At 32.9% G+C, this 20,196-nt stretch overlaps 3 protein-coding genes across 3 annotated transcripts; all 3 read right to left on the minus strand.

Annotated features, from left to right (window-relative positions):
* Positions 1–1,319: 1,319 nt before the first annotated feature.
* On the minus strand, positions 1,320–5,564 carry LOC112783133 (plant cysteine oxidase 2). The gene is made up of 5 exons (XM_025825915.3): positions 3,634–5,564; positions 3,002–3,123; positions 2,765–2,924; positions 2,462–2,665; positions 1,320–1,679 (listed from the first exon to the last, which is right to left on the minus strand). The coding sequence occupies exons 1-5, from the start codon at positions 3,827–3,829 to the stop codon at positions 1,546–1,548; spliced, it is 816 nt and encodes a 271-aa protein (XP_025681700.1). The 5' UTR covers positions 3,830–5,564; the 3' UTR covers positions 1,320–1,545.
* Positions 5,565–6,348: 784 nt separating this feature from the next.
* LOC112784947 (pre-mRNA-splicing factor cwf26) lies at positions 6,349–7,400 on the minus strand. Its single transcript, XM_025828330.3, has 3 exons — positions 7,132–7,400; positions 6,755–7,008; positions 6,349–6,634 (listed from the first exon to the last, which is right to left on the minus strand). Exons 2-3 carry the CDS (start codon positions 6,984–6,986, stop codon positions 6,549–6,551), a joined length of 318 nt encoding a protein of 105 aa, XP_025684115.1. The 5' UTR covers positions 6,987–7,008; positions 7,132–7,400; the 3' UTR covers positions 6,349–6,548.
* A 2,523-nt stretch (positions 7,401–9,923) lies between these two features.
* Positions 9,924–18,467, minus strand: LOC112785194 (protein RRP6-like 2). The gene is made up of 15 exons (XM_025828645.3): positions 17,590–18,467; positions 16,480–16,635; positions 15,707–15,865; positions 15,543–15,626; positions 15,126–15,205; positions 14,729–14,779; positions 13,965–14,073; positions 13,232–13,314; positions 13,000–13,045; positions 12,175–12,262; positions 11,907–12,073; positions 11,288–11,353; positions 11,069–11,206; positions 10,879–10,977; positions 9,924–10,692 (listed from the first exon to the last, which is right to left on the minus strand). Exons 1-15 carry the CDS (start codon positions 18,301–18,303, stop codon positions 10,030–10,032), a joined length of 2,703 nt encoding a protein of 900 aa, XP_025684430.1. The 5' UTR covers positions 18,304–18,467; the 3' UTR covers positions 9,924–10,029.
* Between the last annotated feature and the right edge of the window lie 1,729 nt (positions 18,468–20,196).

The following is a 20,196-nucleotide window of genomic DNA, read 5'->3' on the forward strand; positions in this document are numbered from 1 at the left end:
CATTTGTAGGATGACGTAAGGTGTTTAGGTTTTGATAGGACAAGGCGTAGCTTCTTGAAGACGGATCATGAAAATGCATGACACAATCTTGGACAGTGTGGTCATGCAAATAAAGTTATTGGGCCTTCCATGCTAAATTGGACACACCAGCCATGACTAAACACTTGTATGTAAGTAATTACATGATGAAAACAAACTTTAGTTGGCGTAACAATCAGATCTCTCGTTCACTTATTTTACTTAAGTAAGTGTTAAGAATTTTTTTCGCTTTCATGTATGTAAATTCCAATCCACGATTGATTAATTTTTGAACCTGGCTGAACCTGGCAAGCATAACTCACCAAAAAGATGGACCAATTTAGAATTTTGAGGCTGCTATATTCCAAAAACTCGTCTAACCCGGACCGTACTCATCTAACCCGAACCGTCTGACCCGCCTTGTCACCAAATAGTTGTCCATCTTTGTAGTTCAACTTGGTCCAAAGTAATAATTCAGTTAAGTTAATTATTAACTGAATAACAGAGAATAAGTAGGGAAGAAATAAATAGAAGAATTGGATAATTAATAAAAAGTAATTTTGTACACACATTATTTAGAGCTTGTTTGGATGAGATTCTAAAAAAAGATTTTTTTTCTGAAGAAAATATTTTTTTTCGAATTATCTTTTTTTAAAAGATCTTATGAAAAAACAAAATAATTTTATGTTTAGATATCTCATGCAAAAAAATCTTTTTATCTATCAATTATATTTGAGTATAACAATATAAAAGTACTTTTTTGTTTATTTATTACATAAAAATATTTTTTTTAAAAAAAAAATTTTAAAAAAATATATAAATTACAGTTTCTCAAAAAATATATATATTTTTTTTTCTAGTTCTTTTACTTTTACTACTAGAAATTTACTAAATACGCTGAAAAATAAAAATCTTACGCCCAAACAAGCACTTAATCAAATATGTTATTAAGATTTTCTTAATTCATATACATAGTTATAATTATAATTGAACAGTTTACTTTTAGGATTTTAGCTATGTTAAGTAGGTCAACTCGTTACAGCCACTCATGAGACAAGTTTTATGCAAAAAATTTAAAATATAAAATTTAAAATTTAAAATAAAAAATTATAAAAAATTAATTAACTGAAAAATAATTAATTTTTTAATTAAACTCGTTTATTACTCTCCACATTTAATATACTTTTATTTGGCATTTTCTATTTTCACCCTCCATAAAATAGTAAAATATTTTACAACTGATTCCAAACTTTAGATTTCTTAATTACTATGCAAATGACTTAGAACATGAAAACCAAAGGTAGTAACAAGAAATTACCGATTTGAGATTTACTTTCAACGTGATTAAACATGTAGGTATCATTAAACATCTACAACCGACAGCACCCAAACAAATTGAAAGGGAAAAAAAAAACTAAAACCAACACAAGAAAACAGATGATGAAGTGGTAGGTGACTTGTATATGCCTGTGGTTATGAACAGTAAGAAGTAAGAACTAAGACCTAAATGGAACACATATCATTGATCTACAACTCTCTGTCTGCAGTAATTGGAGGACCCAAGTACTTGATTCCATCCATTCTTGAATTCTCTGGCATCTCAATTTCTTCTAACCATCCGTACCTATCACTTTCCTCTTTCACCTCAGCTCCCTTGCCATCTACATAATTAGCATAATTAATTAGCTTAATCACCCAAACTTCACCATAGTGTAATTCTAAATAAAATATTAGGTTGTGTTTAGAGATTGTCTCTTAATCTAAGAAATACATTGACAAAAAACAGAGACAAGGACATAGATTTTCTATTTATGGAATAAAAAAGAATTTAATTTTAATGCCATGCCATGTTAGATGATTAACTAACGAATTTGAAAATTAGTTATTAATTATTTTTATTGATGTGACAATATGCGTCTAAATGTCATGAAAATTAAATTCAGACAAAAATTTTAAGAACAAATATCTATCCAACCAAACCAAACCAAACCTTAAAAGGTGAGGCCTTTTCCTAAACAAAGAACAAAATCCATCCTGCTTGTGAAGACATGAATTACATGTCTAAGAAGTGACAATTCCTTATACAACACTTTTTTCATTTCATATTAACAAATTTATGAATCCAAATTGCATGCAAACATACATTAACCATCCATTCCAAAAGCTTAAGCTAATAAGATGAGGCACCATAAATAGTTATGTCTCTAACACTCCTACTCAAGCAAAAGACTCTTTTGAGGTTGCTTGATTTTTGCATAGATATTTTTTTTTATTTGCCTTATGCTAACTTTTTAGTTTTGACATTCACCAAAGATCGAACTCTAAATCTTTTCAGATAAAGTTTATACCATGTCATAAAACCATTCAGTCCAAATATAAGTTAAAAACAATTTATCAGTTTGAATCGGAGCGAGTAATTGTCTAAAATGATGGGATTGCTTACCGGAAAATGTAGTGAATAGATGATCTTTATAGTAGGAGCAATCCCTTCCGTCTTCTTTGGAATAAGGAGGACCAATTACATCAAGCACAGCACATGGTGTTATGGCTGTGAATTCATGGATATTACCTCCTGTCCTTGGATACAGAACCGAAGTGTCGCACGGCGCTGTGAAGACGTTATCAGCTTTTAATTTTGCCAGTCTCACTGCAAGACAAGGTTTAGAATATGGGTTAGATTTCAGAAACTAGTGTATATCTCAATTCCCAATCCCATTAACTCAAGACTAACAAATTTAATACATACATTGTGATTGTGGATGCGAAAGACGGCGAGTGATCTCAGGATCAACCCAATCATAAGACTTGATGTGCATTTTCCCCAATAGAAGCTTACTGAAAACTGTCATTTCCGGGTGATTGTGGAGAGGAATTACTCCCTTTGCTGGTAGGAAAAAGATGCAGAGCTGCAAGAACAAAAGAAAGTTAGTAAGTATCCTAACATTAGCATCATTTTGGATTGATGAATCCTCCCAAGACATACCGAGAAATTAGCACACTGGTATATTGTTGTGTAGGTGACCCTTGGGTTATCTTTGATGGGGTTTTCAGGATTGAAGAATGGCAAGTCTTTGCTTAGCCCAAGATCTTCTGGCTTCAAGGTATCTGTTTTGTTAACCACACACCATTTCAGAGAAAGTCATAAATCAATCAAGAATTAAGGACCTTGAATGACGGAAATAAATCCCCTCAATTTTTCTACTAATTGATGTTGTCAAATGTAATTTTAGCAAAAACAAGAAAGGTGCATTGTCCTCAAATGTTTATATTTTCATAAACAAAAACAATAAACAAACTTTGAAATGTCATTACATTATCTAGGTAGAGTTTAATTTTGATTCATATTTGTTCTTTTGGATGAGAATACATGCGGTAATTAAATAGTTAGGCATAAAATTGGAAAATAGTTAGGCATAAAATTCTGCAAAATATAAATAAATAAATAAATAAAAGACTTGGGCAGAAAAAAGAAATATATAGTGCAAAGGCTAAAACAATCAAATAGCCACTACACGTAAATGGAAATTAAATCCAATTAATTAGTCATAATCAACCTGTGAGTGTAATTATAAAAGAACATGAAAATCCAAAGAAATGAAATCATATATATCGTACCAAGAATGCAAGAGAGTTTGTGAACATCTTGTGGTGAAGGAACGGTTCCAGGACCCTTGAATGTTTCTCTGCATGAAAGGAAAAGATCCTCAAGTGCCTTTGGAACTTTAGGCACTGCCTTCTTTACTCTCCGATAAGGCTTCTTCTTCTTCGCGATCACCCTTTTTGCACAACCAATCCTTAAACCACCCTCCATGAATGAATGAATGAACGAACGAACTTCTATTTTTTCTTCAGTGTTTCAGCTGGATCAACATTTTCCTCTTGGAGATGGACTTCTAAGTTTGATGATTCTTCTTCTTCTTCAACAACTTTGGAGTGATTCAAAAATGGAAACTCTTCTGGTACTTTTGATATTACTATAAATTTGATTTGGAACTAAAGAATGAAATAGGTAATGGTTGACTGAAAGAGAAAGAAAGAGAATCTTTGATATTTTCTGCAAAAATGACCCAAACAACTTAAATAAAACGTGTATGAAAATTGCTACAGTACGATGAGGTTTCTGAAGATGTAAGAGAAGATTGGGAGAAATTGGAGGTGATGATATTTATATGTAGTGAGATAAGAATAATGGAATTAGTTTAGAGTGAGAGAAAGTGTAGAGAGAGAGAAATCTAAGATTGAAAACCATGGGCTATTTTCTTTTAGGAATGTAGTGCCAATGTGCCATGTTGACAAGTGACAACCGTTATTGCGAGTACGAAGAAATCAAAACAAAATCAAATAAAAAAATTAATATGATTTTAATTTTGATGTATTCTAGTAGTATAAGATAATTTTACATGTGTATTCAATAATATAATATCAGTAAAATTAAATATTTTAATAATTATACTAATGTGTAAAATGATTAATTATATGCTAATGAGTAATAGTTCAAATTGCATAATCTCTCTATATTCAATTAAGAGATTGTGGATTCGAGCCTCCTATTTTTAGTAAAAAAAAATTAATTATATTTTTATATTTAAATAGTTTTAATTTAAAATTTAATTTTTTTATTAATATAATAATATATAATTAATTATTTGTGTAATTTTTTTAAATTTTTAAAATTAATAGTTTATATAAATTAAATTAAAAAAATAAAAGAAAAAGCAGTATTTAGATCCACTTTGCGCCCCCATAGAATTGTTTGGAAACTGGCGGTTAGAGCGACCCCCTGTTTTGAGTTGAGACCTGGGACGACGACCCCATAGTTGAATTTACCAAAATACTCATCTTATAAAAAAAATTACACAAAATAATATAAATAGTAAATTAGGTGGCAACTTTTTTCTTTATCCACTGTTACTGGTTTCAAAAGGGAGGATGACAAAATCAAGGTGCTTTAATAGACTTAGAGCTTAGAGGAGAAGATTAGTGAATAAATAAATATATAGATAGGCTGATTTATTTGTAATCCACGTCCATAATAATAGCTTAGATCTAACAGCACACAAAATTATAATAATTATTATTGATTAGATCTGTAATCAAAGTAGTGTTGTGTGTGGAATGAAAGGGCGATGTACGTGGACGCAAAACAAGGGAAAAGATGAGATCACAGGTAGATTAAGGTAATTCACAACGTAGTTATCATTTTAGAGACCAGAGAAAGGCGTGGTGGGCTTGCTTCTATGTTCAGATTGACGCGTGTCCACTTGTCTTTTCGTTTCACCTTTGGCATGCAACAACGTAGTCCGGTTTTCTTCTCCTAGATATTTTTCTGTTTTAGCGATAAGTATACTTTTGGAATTTGTTTCAAGTGTTTAACTATGTCACGGTTTTTCTTTTTAAAGTTAAGAATGAAATTTTACTACGCTATGAGTACCATGAGTACGAAAAAATTATATCATTTAAGTTATAATTTGTTGACATTTAATTATATCACGTTAATAATATAAAATAATTACAAAAATAACTTAAAACCTACAAAAAAAAAAAACTCAAAACCTACTAATTTTATTTCTTATTTCTAATAGCAGAATATTTTCTAAAAAGACACTACAACATCCTTTACTTTTCTTGGGGACATATTATCATCAGCTAATTTTATATAATTAATTTTTACCAATAAAATAATATAAGTATTGCATGAATAAACTTTTTACTGACAATATATGAAAATTGAATCCTTGTTTTAATTTTATTACTACTAATATATATAATTTTAATATATTATTAATATAAAATTATTTTATATATATTCAATCACATAATCACATTTTACATTGATTAAATAATTATTTAAAAGAACAATTGTGATTGTATTACATTGTCAATTAGTCAATACTAAAAATTAAAATATATATATTTAATATATATTTGTTTTTGAATTATGTTTTTAGGACAAATTATTAAACCAAGAGTTAGAAAAAGTTGTATATATTTGTTTTTGAATTATGTTTTTAAGACAAATTATGAAACCAAGAGTTAAAAAAAGTTGTGAGAGAACGTCCCATCACCTACAAAATTTTGGCAATGAGAATATTTATTTTTACCCTAATATTAAATATCGTGTCAAAATTTTAATTGAGTGAAAGATAATTTTCTTAGTTATTTTGAGTACTAATTAATTAATTAAGTAAACGAATAAAATAATAGTACTTTAAAATGTCCGATCTTAAACTTTCCGTCAACTTCTTTTATTGTTTTGAATATTGATATGCGCCTAAGACAATCTCTTAATCAGTTTGAATTTGTATTTTATTTTATTTATTGTGTTGAGTATTTCGGAACCAAAGAACGCGCTCTGCCAATGTTGCCATTTACTTAGGAAGTGATGGGATGCAAAGAATTTTTGGCTGGCTAAGGGTAGCAGAACTAATCAATTTTCCAGCTCCCTTGAATCTTGGCCATATCAACCTTAAATCCTTCAAAATCCATATGATTAAAATCTACAAACATGTCCACCTACACACTATCATTTTTCACATATTGGAGACAGACCAAAGATAAGCTTCTCTGTCTCGAGCTTGCCTCTCATTTGTTCTCTTGAACAATTCCTTCTCAAAACCTATAACGAGAAAAGCTTAAGTCAATCATTCAACACAAGCGAATAAAATTGTCTATAATCTCCGCATAATAATGAAAGGTAAAAGCCAGGTAACAAAAACGAAGGGCAAAATGAACCAACCATTACTACGATCAACTCCATCCCAATGTCGTCCCGGCCTTATCCCATAGCGATTTGGTGCAGCATCTAAACCTCTTTTCAACCAGCTGTGATCTGGAATATCTTGCGGAACAACAAAACCTGATTCTTTCATCTTCTCACCTTCTCCCAAATCCGGAAGAACAGGCTCTGGATATTTTTTCTTTACCAAATGTGCCATAGGATCACCCCATCTTAATCTTTCCTTGAGCATGTTGTCAAGTTCTGGATCGTCCCTGAAAGAAAACAAAACCATATTTAGTTATTTACAGCAACGAAGATGGGAGAAAACAGCAAAAGGATTCATCTTTTCAACAGCAATTTGGTGAAAACATTACATATCAAGGATAGCTTATGACCTGTTACAAACTAGGTAGTTATATAAGGGAACCCTATGTCTGTCACTGCCGGCGGCGAGGCACCCTCTGGTTGACGAGAAGAGTTCGGCGACGGCGGAGGCGGTGGCTGCTGTTGCCGCTGGCTGTGAGAGAGAGAGAGAGAGAGAGAGAGAGAGAGAGAGAGGGGGTAGTGGCGTAGTGGATTAAGGTTTTGTGGGTTAGGAGGGCTGCTACTTAAGTATTTATATAAGGGAAAAGGATAGGAAGGTAAGTGTCAAGCAGCAAGAATTGAACTCAAATAATAATAATGACCCAAACAAAAAAAAAAGAACTCAAATAATAATGATTAATTTTAAAATTTTTTTTAAACTTAAAATTTGATTAATTAAAATTATTGGCATTTTTGAATCAAAACTTATTCAAATTTATTTTCACTTAGCACTCACCATTCACCACACAAAACCACAAATCCTAATCCCTCTTTCCTTCATCCTGGCGCGCAATCGCCAGTTGTCCTTGCATCCTTATCTGTCACCTCATCTGCCGTTCGCGTAGGAAAGACAACCACCATCGCGCTTTTACTTCACCCTTCTCGTGTCCTATCGTGACTCCCCATCGGTCGCTCGACGCACCCTTACCACTCGTGACTCCCCATCGCTCACCACTTGCACCCCACGACTCTCCACCGTCGTGACGCAACCACCACCAGGTCTCCATTCGCAACGCGCGATCAACTACTCCGATCCACGGCGACTCCTCCATTCGTCGCAACACGTCACCGCGAGTCTTCCACTGTCCATGCAACGCCGTCCAAGACATCGTCGCCGGCCACCCTGTGGGCTGTGGCTCTTCTTCTCCTCCTCTTATTTGGTTTTGAATGATTTTTTAAACTATTTTTTATGTTTCTTTTTTTCTACATTTCGGATTATTCTTTTTATTAGTTTTCAATAATTTTTTTTCCTATGTTTTGTACGTTTTTTTTTTTGATTTGGATGATTCTTTATATTGTTTTGGACTTTTGGTTCTTTTTGTTTTTGAAATTTCGATTTTTTTTTTGAAAGAGGAATTAGCGTAATAAATGGAAAAAGATAAATTAGAGTAAGAAGAGACAATTAATAATCATAATTTTGTATCTTTTAAAAAATTTAAATAACCACTAATTAATAACAATTAATGTTATTAATAACAATTAATGTTATTAATTAGTATAGAATATAATTCAAAAATATTTGTTGGCTTATTATTGGCTAGACCTCTCTTGATTCTCTAGCCGCCGGATTGTTTATATAATCTATTTTTCTTTTTTTAATTATAATTATAAAAACCGTTAAAAAACTTACCGATTCTACTGGTTCATGGTTTATCGCCAGTTCAACTAATTTTTTATCGGTTTTTTGTCAGACAATTTTTTACATCAACCAAATCGGTTAGAAAATCAGTTTTCGATTAACCCAGTTGAACCAACAGAGTTTTCATAACACTAAGAAAAAGTCGTGAGAGAACGTCGCATTACCTACAAAATTTTTTGGTTCCATTTTGAAGGTTTATGAACAGGCTTCAAAGGGAGCGAGGATATTTATTTTTACCCTAATATTAAGAGTAATGCTAGGGAACCAAAAGGGTATTAGCCAAAAACCAGCTAAATACCTTTGGGTGAATCCAAAATCTCTACGAGTTAATATATATGGATGTTTTTTCTGCTAAGTATCAGAATGTTTCTTTTTCATACTAAATAGATGTTCTTTTATATATTTTTCGAATTTTTTTGTATTGCAACTGTGAATGTCTCTATTTCTTTAAGAATTTTATATTTTTTTAAAATTTTATAGATATTTAATTACTTTTGCTAAAATATAACTGGATATTTCTTTTGTTAAGTATTAGAATGTTTTTTTTTTCATATTAAATGAATATTTTTTTTATATTTCTGTAATTGTGTAATTTGTCGTCTCTTTAATCATCAAAACGGCACCTAATATCCCAAAACGCAAAGAGCAACATCATGATAATGCTGTTACCGTGCCATGTTTCGGTGAACCATTGTCCTTTGATGAAGAATTTAAACCCTCATTCATCACCACCATCTTCTTTTCACTCAACCCTCTTACATATTCCTTTTTATTTGTATTCCTCACGGTTTTTCTTATTGGTTTTGAACTTGAAGAAGAAGAAAAAGAAGTATCACTCATCACTGGAATTACATACCACAAAACACACGTGCAAAGTGTCGCCACCGATCTACCAAACACCGTCAAGAATACCAAAATCAATATCATAATGACGATAGGGACGAAATCATCATTGTCGGAATACGCGAATCGAACGAAGGATATGTCGTGAGGGTTCATCTTGGAATAAACCTTCTTCCTTCTCTCATCAAGTTCAGCTAGAAGTTCTCAAAACTTGTCTAATCCACGTGTTGAGTATGGATTCTTGTCGGATGAATCCGACGAATCAGATGTCGGTGATAGAAAAGAAGTGGATCGCGATGAGGAGGCAAAAAGGGCTGACGGTGAGAGAGAGAGAGGCCTATGTGTGTGATTATGTGTGTAATTATTGGAAGTGAGTAGATAAATATGAGAGAGAAAAAGAAAGTTTTTATAGATTTTAATTATATTTACTTAATCAATTTTAAATTTTTTTAAATTTTAAATTTAAAAAATTTAAAATTAATTATTAATATAAATTAATGTAATTTTATTTAGTTTTTGGCTTGTAACCTTTTAGCTCCATATACTTTTCCATGTTGTATATTATATTGTCTCATAACTTCTAATAATTCCTATACCCAATTAAGTTAAGTGCTGCTCAGCTTCAAAAAGTTCTCATTCTTGTAAATGAAACACGTAAAATTATGGGACAAGACATGTGATTCTTAAATGCAACATTTTGGTTTCCAATTTACTTTGTACATAGCATTCATGAATCATAGCGGAAAGTTGCACTACGATTCCCAGAAGCTGGAAATGCCTGGCGTCTTCTACCTTGCGGCAATTGTTTTGCCAAATCACTTGTTTGCCCCTGTCCCTGTCCCGTTGAACGTTTCTTCTTGCTACCTGAGTCATCTTGCTCTCTATGGCTATCATCATTCTCCGGAGATGAATGATTTGTCTTTTCCCCAAACTTGATATGTTTTCTAGCCTCTTCATAGTCAAACGGCTTCAGCTTCAACAAGCCACCGGGTTGATCTAGTTTCTTGGGTTGTTTGGTTTTACTCTGTTTATTGTTTGACTGAAAGCACTTTTGAAAGCTTGATGACAATTCTGAGAGAGAAGATGGCTCGTTGTTGTCGTCCTCTTCTCCTGAAGTGGACACGCTGGAGTTTTTCTCCCTGTGCTCGTTAGAATTTTCTTGGTCATTCTGCTCTGTATTTTCTTCACCCACACCGGACTCGAGCATTATGATCTCTTCTAGACTGGAGGTGGAAACTGGTTCTAAAATAGGTTTCTGTAAGTCAGATGTTTCAGATGCTACAGTAGGAGGTTCTACCACAGGATTTGGCTTCTCATTTCTGCCCGAAAATGAATGGAAAGGAAGATTAACTGAAGATTTAATCTGCTCCAGCTTGGTATCTTCCTTGCCCTAAAAAGACATCACAAGAGATGCAGTGTGGATATTAAGTTGCGACAGCAATAGCAATTAGAACTTATTAGATTATCTCAGTCACAAGCAATTAGAACCAATTAGATTTTCTAAGTCACAATTTATAGGTCTAATCGTGCCAATAACAGGCACAGTGAAATACTGAAATCTCTATGACAAGCTTACCTTATCAGGATCAAGCTTCCTCTTTGAAGCTAAATTTCCCAGCAGTGCTCCAAAAGCGCCAGTAGGTTTTTTTAGCACTTGAACAGTGGCACCATTTCCCTATCAGTGAAACAGCAACAATTAGATCAACGCTCCTCAGTTGGAGACAAACATATTGAAATAACATTTAAAAATGTAAAACTTTTGCAACCTTTGTGATTGCAAATGTGCTACCATTTCCATCCTTATGCTGCTCTGCAATAGTAAGACTGTCCCTTGGGGGCTCTGAAGGGTGGCTTGCAGGCTTGACTTTTACAAGAACGTTTGTACCCTGTTGCTGGATAGTTTCCTGTTTAAGGTCTAGGAATGTAAGTGAATTCCCTTGGATATTAACACAACTAGTGTTTTCAATTCGAATAGCATTTCCAACCTTTGAGTTTTGTGTGTGTTGCTGCGCATCTTCACTTCCACCTTTGACATTTACAACTTCTGATGCCTATATAGTAACATCCAAATATGTAACCAAATATGAAATCAGAAATTAATAGCAAATAAAATGTATAACATCAATCTAGTACGCTGATTGAGCACTCAAAAAGCAGGGAAGACACATTAGATAACATCTCAAGTTAACTCGATCAATTCTAAATATGGCAACAGAGAGTATCCGCAGTTGTTAATTAGCCACTTGTAAATGTCCAGCATTGCAAACATCATATTCTAATCCGTCAAGTCATGAGCGTGAAGGTGTATCTTGGAAACCTTGAACTTAAACCCACTTAATTCTTAATATGGTTGGGTCTGGATCACTCACAAATGCCTTTGCCCAAGAAACATCGCACTTTGAATGTCCAGTGTTGCACGTGTTAAGGTTTCACACAAATGTTCTCGCAAAAATTCTCTTAACATTACGTCATATAAAAGCGAGATAATATTTTACCGCTTTAAAATTGCAACTTTAAAACAATTGTGTTTCCCACAGTAATAAAACATCAATGTGTACCATAGTGTCACTCCAGGTTAAGAAAAATGGTAAACATATTACTCACAGAAGCAGCAAGTTGTTTCAATTGTTGGGCAGCTTCTTCGAAGGCAGCAGCATTTTGAAGGGAATTCCTAATTATGCTGACAACAGTATCAAGATTGTGTTCAATGTATGGATGCTTTGACTTTACCAATCGCCGCAGCTTGCTTGTAGTGAGAGGCATCTGTTTAGCTTTAAAACAAGTAAAGATAAATTAAGCTGACATGTGAGATACGAGTTAACTACTAACATCTAAAGAAAAAAGATAGCAAGGTCTCCAGAGTTTCATTTACCAATTTCAAGAAGAGATTTATTTGGCAATACATATCCAGTACTCTCATCCTCTGCCCGAGCAACAAGGTCCCGCCATTCACAAAGGCCCTGCATGCCATGCAGATAGAGTATAAGAGCAAGAAGAGATGTGACAGTAAGGACATCCGACTTGACATAAGCATCCAGGATGCCTTTAGGTTAACAATTGGCTTTACAACTTGAAGATTTTATTATTTTTATTTCTCATTACAACATCCTGAATCCTGATATTGCGTCCTTTTTTTCTTAATTGGCCATGCAACTAGTTTCATTACACAAAGTGGAACACTATTTCACAGAATAAAATCTGATAGTACTATAGTAGATAGGACAACTATGATTGTACAAGTACAAAGTGCAAGTTAATATTTAAGATGATCCCCAAGTACTTAATGAAACTGCAAAACTATATAGTAGAAGCAAAGGTGGCGGTGATCCCCAAAAAAAAAAAAAAAAAAAAAAAAAGAGCGAACAGACTAATGTAATTAAAAAGAATTGGAAGTGATTAATTTACAAAATTTCATAAGTTCAAGAGTGGGAAGCAGTTTATCACATTCGTGTGAAGATGATTTTGAAGAAATCACACATTTCTAGATGTTACTTGAATTCAAGAAATAAATACAGATGTTAGATCATGCAAAATGCTTCAAATTTAATGTACAAAAATTTATCTAAATAAACCAGCAAAGGGAAACCATTTTCCAAAGCCACTGCAAAACCTATGTACAACAGGAAAATCAGGCAAGATTCTAATCCCTATAAAATGCTCTATGATTGGTGCTACAGACAGTAAACAAGCAACTTACTGAAACAATGGCAAGCTGTTGAGCATTAAAATCAGCGCCTTGCAACCTGTAGAGAAACAGCAGCAGGTTCCCCTTTGCCTCTTAGACAGACATTACATAGAAAGCAGAAAATTTAAACAATATCTTCTAATTGAAAGTAGTCAACCATATGTAAGCCATAGAATGCTTGCTACTTGTATAGCATGGGGAAAAAAGTAAAAAATAAATTTTGGAAAATTTAACGGTAACAAACCCATATATGTGGAGGTAGGAGTTCTCTGTCAAAAGTTCTTTCTCATATAGCTGCATGCAGACATCATAACTGCGCTTGTACACCTGTGAGCAAAATAAAATTCCATTTAAAAGGAACTCAAAGGAGGACAAGGAGGAAAACAAAAGATTCACTGAGGCATCAGTCAACTATGATGTTTTTGCTAATTTCTTAATGATTTCGAATACAACTGAAAAACATGGACAGGATGGAAAGGTCAAGTAGGTCAAACCAACCATTGCAAAATTACAGAATACACAGATGTAGTTCAAATAAGTGAGATGGTATTCTAGTGGAAAAAAGGAACACTACAATGCCTTTAAGGAAAGGATTGATGGATAAAAGCTAGTTTGATATCAACTCTGAAGTCTGAATTAAAGAAGTACGAAAATATTGAAGAGATTGGAAAGCTGCAACTGTGCCACAATGAAGAAATGGAAAAAAGAGAAAGTAGCTGACCAAATAAACTGAAATGTGAACTTTTATTTTGCTGTCAGTAAATGCATTAGTGTTGGAAATCAAAATTATAAATTACTGGACCATAGAGGAAACCACAAATTCAAGATCGTAGAACTGGCATACCGACAAACATAAACCAGTGAGAAAATACTTCTTGAAATCTATTGAGAAGTTAACAAGGCTGACTCCCAACTCAATTGACATTGTTAATGAACTTATTCCAACATGAGATATTTCTTTGGGACTAAGTAGATACCTCTACCAGAGGTGTATCAGAACTTTCAGACTCCTTAGGCATCGAAAATAGCTTAATCCTCATCAAATCATACATATACAGCAGATAGTGTGTATCTTCTCTTGCATATCTGCAACATGAAAAAAACAGTTTATTATATTATAGTAACTAGAGTAGTAGGACCATCAACCCATAAACAGCAGTAAGAAATCGAAACCATTAAAGACTGGACCATCTATCTTCCGTGATTCATACATTTATTTTCTTGGAAGTGGAAAAAAGAGAACAGAAGACAACCAGAGTTCTCATAATGCTTTCACTATTTGCATGACTCATCTATCATAGCAATTCTTTTTTTCCCCTTGATAAACGAAGACAAGTATTCACAACAGAGATTTATATTGTGTTGGATATTGTGTTTTTTTACTTTTTAAACATTATTTTGAAGATAATACACTATTTGTGGGTTGGCTTTCTCCTTAAGCTCCACAAGTTTAGGTAAATACGCGGATTTGTCAACATTGATTGGCTCGTCCTGAGTGCCAAAGGAGCGAATTCCATAGTCTCAGGTCAATCAAATATAAATACCACCTGAACACATGGGAAATCTAACCTAGGGCTTCTAGATACCTTGGATTATTGTCTTGCAAATTAGTCATTGATCAACTTACTAAAACATTTTTAAAATCTAGTACCACAGTGAGAATGGAACCAGTAGAATATAAAATGAAATAACAGGAAGGACCATGGGAGGATTAAATGATTAGTTCTAAACACAATAGTACCTTTGCATCTCATTAGGAAGAGGGCGTAACCTCCAATCTGCATTCTGGTATCTGAAAGAAGTTTACTTAGTGAGCCTTCCAATACATAGATTATATTTAACAATGATTAAAAATAATGCTAGCATAATGTTATTTGTATCACTTTTTAGATGACTTTGAAATGACACCCCAAGGTGCCTCTTAAATATCGGTTGGCGAGATAAAAAAAAAGCCACTTGAACCAACCATTTATGAAAACCTTAGGGAAAAAGTCTTAAAAGTGATACAAATAACTTGTATAATAATCTTTCTAAACATTATTGGATAACCATGTGAAAAAAAAAAAATTAAACTGACATTATATCCAAACTAAATGCATTCCAATGAGTAACTAAAGTTAAGTATGAATATAACATACTCTTTGTTTGCAGTAACCTCACAGAAGTGATGCAGAAGATACTCCAAACTATTTCTCTCCAATTTTAACACCTTTGAAGCCTAAGAAATGCAATAGAAATGGATAAATAATTTTCCTTTTACAAGCAAGAAATACTACTAAGCAGTAAAGGAACATGGACTATTGCAACATCATATAACGAGCAAAAGAGTTTAGCAGATATTTGACTCTCCATTTTTCGTTTTGCAGAACAATTCAATACAGTATGAATACATCAATACCCAAACAATGAGAATCTAGATTTAGATCCAGCATCATTTGATATGTAAAGTATTTTGACCATAGACCTGCCTATAAAGTTCTGTATCCCAGATAATCAAATATGAAAAGTAATAGTAATAGTAATACCAATATTGAATAGAGACATTTGTAACAAACCTGGCCAGTGTCAAATAAATTACAAATGTAAATGCCAAAATCTCGTTGGAGCCACACAATATCTCGATCAGCACCATGCATGACCTAATTAAAAAGAAAAGGGTCAACAGAATGTTGCCAATAAATATGTTGAATTGAAAGAAACACCAATCACATGCAACTACCTTCCTCTTCGAAGGATCCTTGAAGATTTCCCTTAGATAGGGTCCAACATGAATACGGAGTTTCAAAGTGTCTATAACAAAATCTTCAGATCTTGTTGAGATTTGCATCAGACAGGTCAACCCTTGGAATGATCGATATTGATTGTGCTCCAAATCAACCTGAATATCCAGACAACAACAGAAGTAAAAATTTTAATAAAAATAAGCAATGGAAACATAACAATCAGAATATTGGGACAGTAAGTTTGGCATGTATTTGGTGTAAAGCTCATATGTTTTTAGAGGAATTTCTCTCTTGGACATTTTTGAGAGATTGGAAAGGGATGCTTTCAAGATAGCTCTTTTAGCTATTGTGTGGAGGAACTCTTATCCACCATCTCCTTGACTTATTCTTCCCTCCATCTTAATGATATTCTTCTTATATCAAAACAATAAAAAGATACATGGTAGAGTATAACACATGATACAATTCACGCTTGGTGTTGAATCTGGGGGTTTTTGGTCAATGACTGTTAAATATAATATAAAAAAGAGCTGAAATTCTAGTAACAGAATTTTCTCTCTGATCTGAGAAGGGAACAATAAAAGGGTAAAATAGATACCAGACTGCAGAGAAATTCATCTGGATTTATACTACTTAAGATTAGGAGTTTAAAACGCCTGATTATTTATCATGTAACATTGAAGTTGCACATATCAGAAAGAATAATCTAGTTCTATAACTGGTCATGAAGAAAACTATTGAAAATTCATGAATAGCAATCATGTTTTACCGCAAATTCATCAACAGAACGCAGCTTAGCAGCCAACTCCTTCAAACCTTTGACGTCATCCACTAGCTTGAAGGGGGTGCTATCTAGGGAGGAAGGTTTGACTGGCACAAGATTACCAAGATCTTTGTCAACAAAGTCCAAAACATTGAGTTTTTCCTGGAATAAAACATTAGTAATTAATTAACAAAAACCCATAAAGAACCAAATAAAACAGAAAAGCATGACCACAGAACAACGGACAAGCAGCGCGCCTGACAAGTATATTCAAGAATGTATAATTCACGGATGAGAACGACCACATAATTATTTGCATCCCCTTAAATATAATCGCTATTATAAGGAACAAAATTTTCAAAAATTATGGAAACTAATATTCCTAATGGGATAAGGCTTGGTAGTACTAGCAGTTGTTGTTGTTGTTGTATGGAAACTAATATTCCTGACAGACGAGAACAATGGTCCAAGGGTGTATATTCAGTTCATTGTTGGCAAACCATGTAAGGCTATAATCACACCAAAATGCAACTCAGAGTGATTATCACTAACAAGTTAAAATCATTTCATATCTTTCAAACCCTAGTTTTAAGGTTCCAACACTCTCAAAGTGTGCAAATATGTAGTCATACATATGTGTGCTTGCACTGAGTATCAAAGTAATCCAGGAAAAAGCTACATAAATGTCATCACAGAAAACTAATTAGCGGCAAATATAGAAACATCAATAAGAACACAAAGAACCTTGCAACCAAATTATTTGCTTGATTAACTTGAAATATAATGAAACTCTGAGCATTTATTTGACGAACAATTGAAAATTGTTTACCAAAAGAAATTAAAAGTAAAATACCCAAATCAACCCGAATCTGAAAACTAGCTCAGTAGCTCTTTTATCATAAGCAGCGAACAATAAACATATTAAACAATGACAACTAGTCCAATTGTAATCATACTAATACTCTTCAGTTCTCAATCAAGCAAAAATATATTCACACAAATAGTAAAAAGCTCGAAACAAAAGGATTTGAACTAAGCTGTAACTTCTGTAGAGGATCATCTACAAACTATCTATTACTATTACATCAATGCACAATAGTTAAGCAATCAACTAACCAGTGGATGAATAAACTTCAGACCATCATCACTCCTCTCCAACCAAACATGCTCAAAAGGCATGTTTGAATTGTTAACCAGTATGTTAAACTCTTCCTGAGGCCTCCGAATTGTTGGTATGTGAAACGGAACCTTTGGCTTCGGCCCCGCTGTCTTCTTGTCCTTCGTTGCTACCTTAACGGCCGACGCCGCCAAACTCGTCTCTGAATCCATGGTCACATTCCCCAGAGACCCCAAACGACTGCTCCCTCTCTTTTTCTTCCCACAAACCAACTGAAAGCCGTCGTCAGAACCCTCCATCGCCGCTGCACTCGCCGGACGCCCAGCCTCCTCCTGCTGCTGACGAACCCTCCTGCACTCGTCCGCCAACACGTCAAACCGTTCCAAAATGTCGTCGTTAACGCTCACCATCCAGTCGTACGCTTCGTCCATGTCGGCGGGGAACGCCCCTGCCGTTGCTGTTGCCGCCTCCCTGCCCCAAATGCTCCCGGAGGCACCGATGGCTTCAAGAATCGACCGCGATTCCCTGGCGATATCGGCGATCGGGACCTTGAATTCGTCGAAGTTGCGGTAGAAGTGAAAGTCCTTGTCGGAAGGAATGCAGCGTGAGGAAGCGGAGAGCTTGGCGATCGAGGAGGAAAGGGGGCCAGCGGTTAGGGTTTGAAGGGTCTGGACCTTCGTAGTGAGGTGAGATTGGTCGCGATCGACGTTCATGGCGTTGTGGGATGACGAAAGATCGGTGGTCGTAGATTGGGGTTTTAGGGTTAGGGTTTTAGGAGTTTAGCAGCGTCGTCGCCATGCCCAAGACTCCTCCGTTTTGCTTTATTACTTAAAAAGTGTAAGAGGAAGAGCTGCTACTGCATATATATATGTTATTTATTTCTTTCGCATCTGTTAATTTACTTTTTTAAATGCCAATCTTAGATAATATCTTCTTTTAATGATTTTTTACAAAAATAAAACTAATTTTATGTTAGGATATTTTATGTAAAAAAAATTATTTATTAATTATATTTGAATAAAATAAAATAAAATATTTTTTGTTTATTTATTATGTAAAAAATATTTTTTTTAAAAAAATGTAAATTGTATTTTTTAAAAAATATTTTTTTTAATATTTTTATTTTTATTATTAAAATTTTTTTAAACAACACTGAAAAATAAAAGAAAAATTTTTTTTATTAAAAAGATATATTTATATTGATTTAATGTCGTCTAAACGAACACTAAATATACATAATAATAAAAAAATTAAATACTCATGTAAAATTATTTTTAAATAAAAGTAATAGTTAAAATGATCATATAGTAATTTAGTCAAATATATTAAATTATTTATAAAAATTACTTAATAATTTTACCTAATGAAAATGATAAAATTAATCAGCAATATAGATATATTTTAATTTAAATTGGGTAACATGTCATGAATTAAAATTTGTACTCCAAATAATTTTATATTCTTGTTATGTTCTTAATAGATAATAGATAATAAATTATTAATCAGTAAATTATTGTTTTGATTCTACAAATTTGATAAAATGACATTTCTGAAAAAGAAAATAATATTTTGACTCTTTATATAATTATATTTTTTGAGAAACAGTATACTTATTATTTGGAGACAGGGGCGAAGCTTAGTTAAGACAAAGGGGCCATGGTCCCCCCAAATTTTTGTTAAAAAAATTAGTAGTACTTTTTCAGAAAATAAAAAATAGTTCAGTTGGCTCAAATACTTTAATTTACTATGATATAAAATATTAAAGTTCAATCTTCATCTCTTGCTTTTATTGCACAATAATTTTTTAGTTTTAAACATTCAAACTTTGTTGGATTTGGACTGAATTGAGTGTGTTTGCATTTCGCAGCTCTCTATTCAATAAGCAACACTTCCTCTATCTTTGAATTCAAAGATAAAAAATTAGGCATTTTTTATTTATGTAATTTAATATTATTTTATATTTTACTGTTTATTTAATTTAATTTTTTATATGATAAAAAATATTAGAATATTCAATAAGTATTGATATTATTGTATTTGTATGAATTGGTAAAAAAATTCAATAAATATTATAAATTTTAATATTTATCTTTCTAATTTCTTTTTTACATATTTTACAGGATATATATTCAATTTTTTATATAAAATAATCATGAAAAATTAAAGAATTGATGCATTTTTAAGAGGAAGGCTAATATTCAAGAAGGAGAACATATAATTTTTACAATAAAAAAAGTATAGGTAGACAATGAAAATACTAAACAATGTGAACAATGGATAGATCGGATGTTCATTTCACTAGGTGTGCGGATGATTATTCTAATATTAAGATTTAGGTGGTTAATTTGGAGGTGTAGTGTGTTTTAATTTGATTGGTGGTTATTCATATTGTTTAAAAAAATTATTGGTTACCTAGCATTACCCTTTACAATATCAACACCTGTGGATAGTTTTTCTACTTTAATGAATCACGAAGAAAGTGAGATACAACCTTCAAAAGTTTAAAGATCTGATGAGTTTGACCTTAATTATTTAGAACAAGACACTGAAAAACGGCTTTAAATTTGGCAATATCACCCAAATTAGAGAGATGAGGTTAGACGAAC

This window comes from Arachis hypogaea, chromosome 20 (genome assembly GCF_003086295.3).
Source record: "Arachis hypogaea cultivar Tifrunner chromosome 20, arahy.Tifrunner.gnm2.J5K5, whole genome shotgun sequence".
Taxonomy (NCBI): domain Eukaryota; kingdom Viridiplantae; phylum Streptophyta; class Magnoliopsida; order Fabales; family Fabaceae; genus Arachis; species Arachis hypogaea.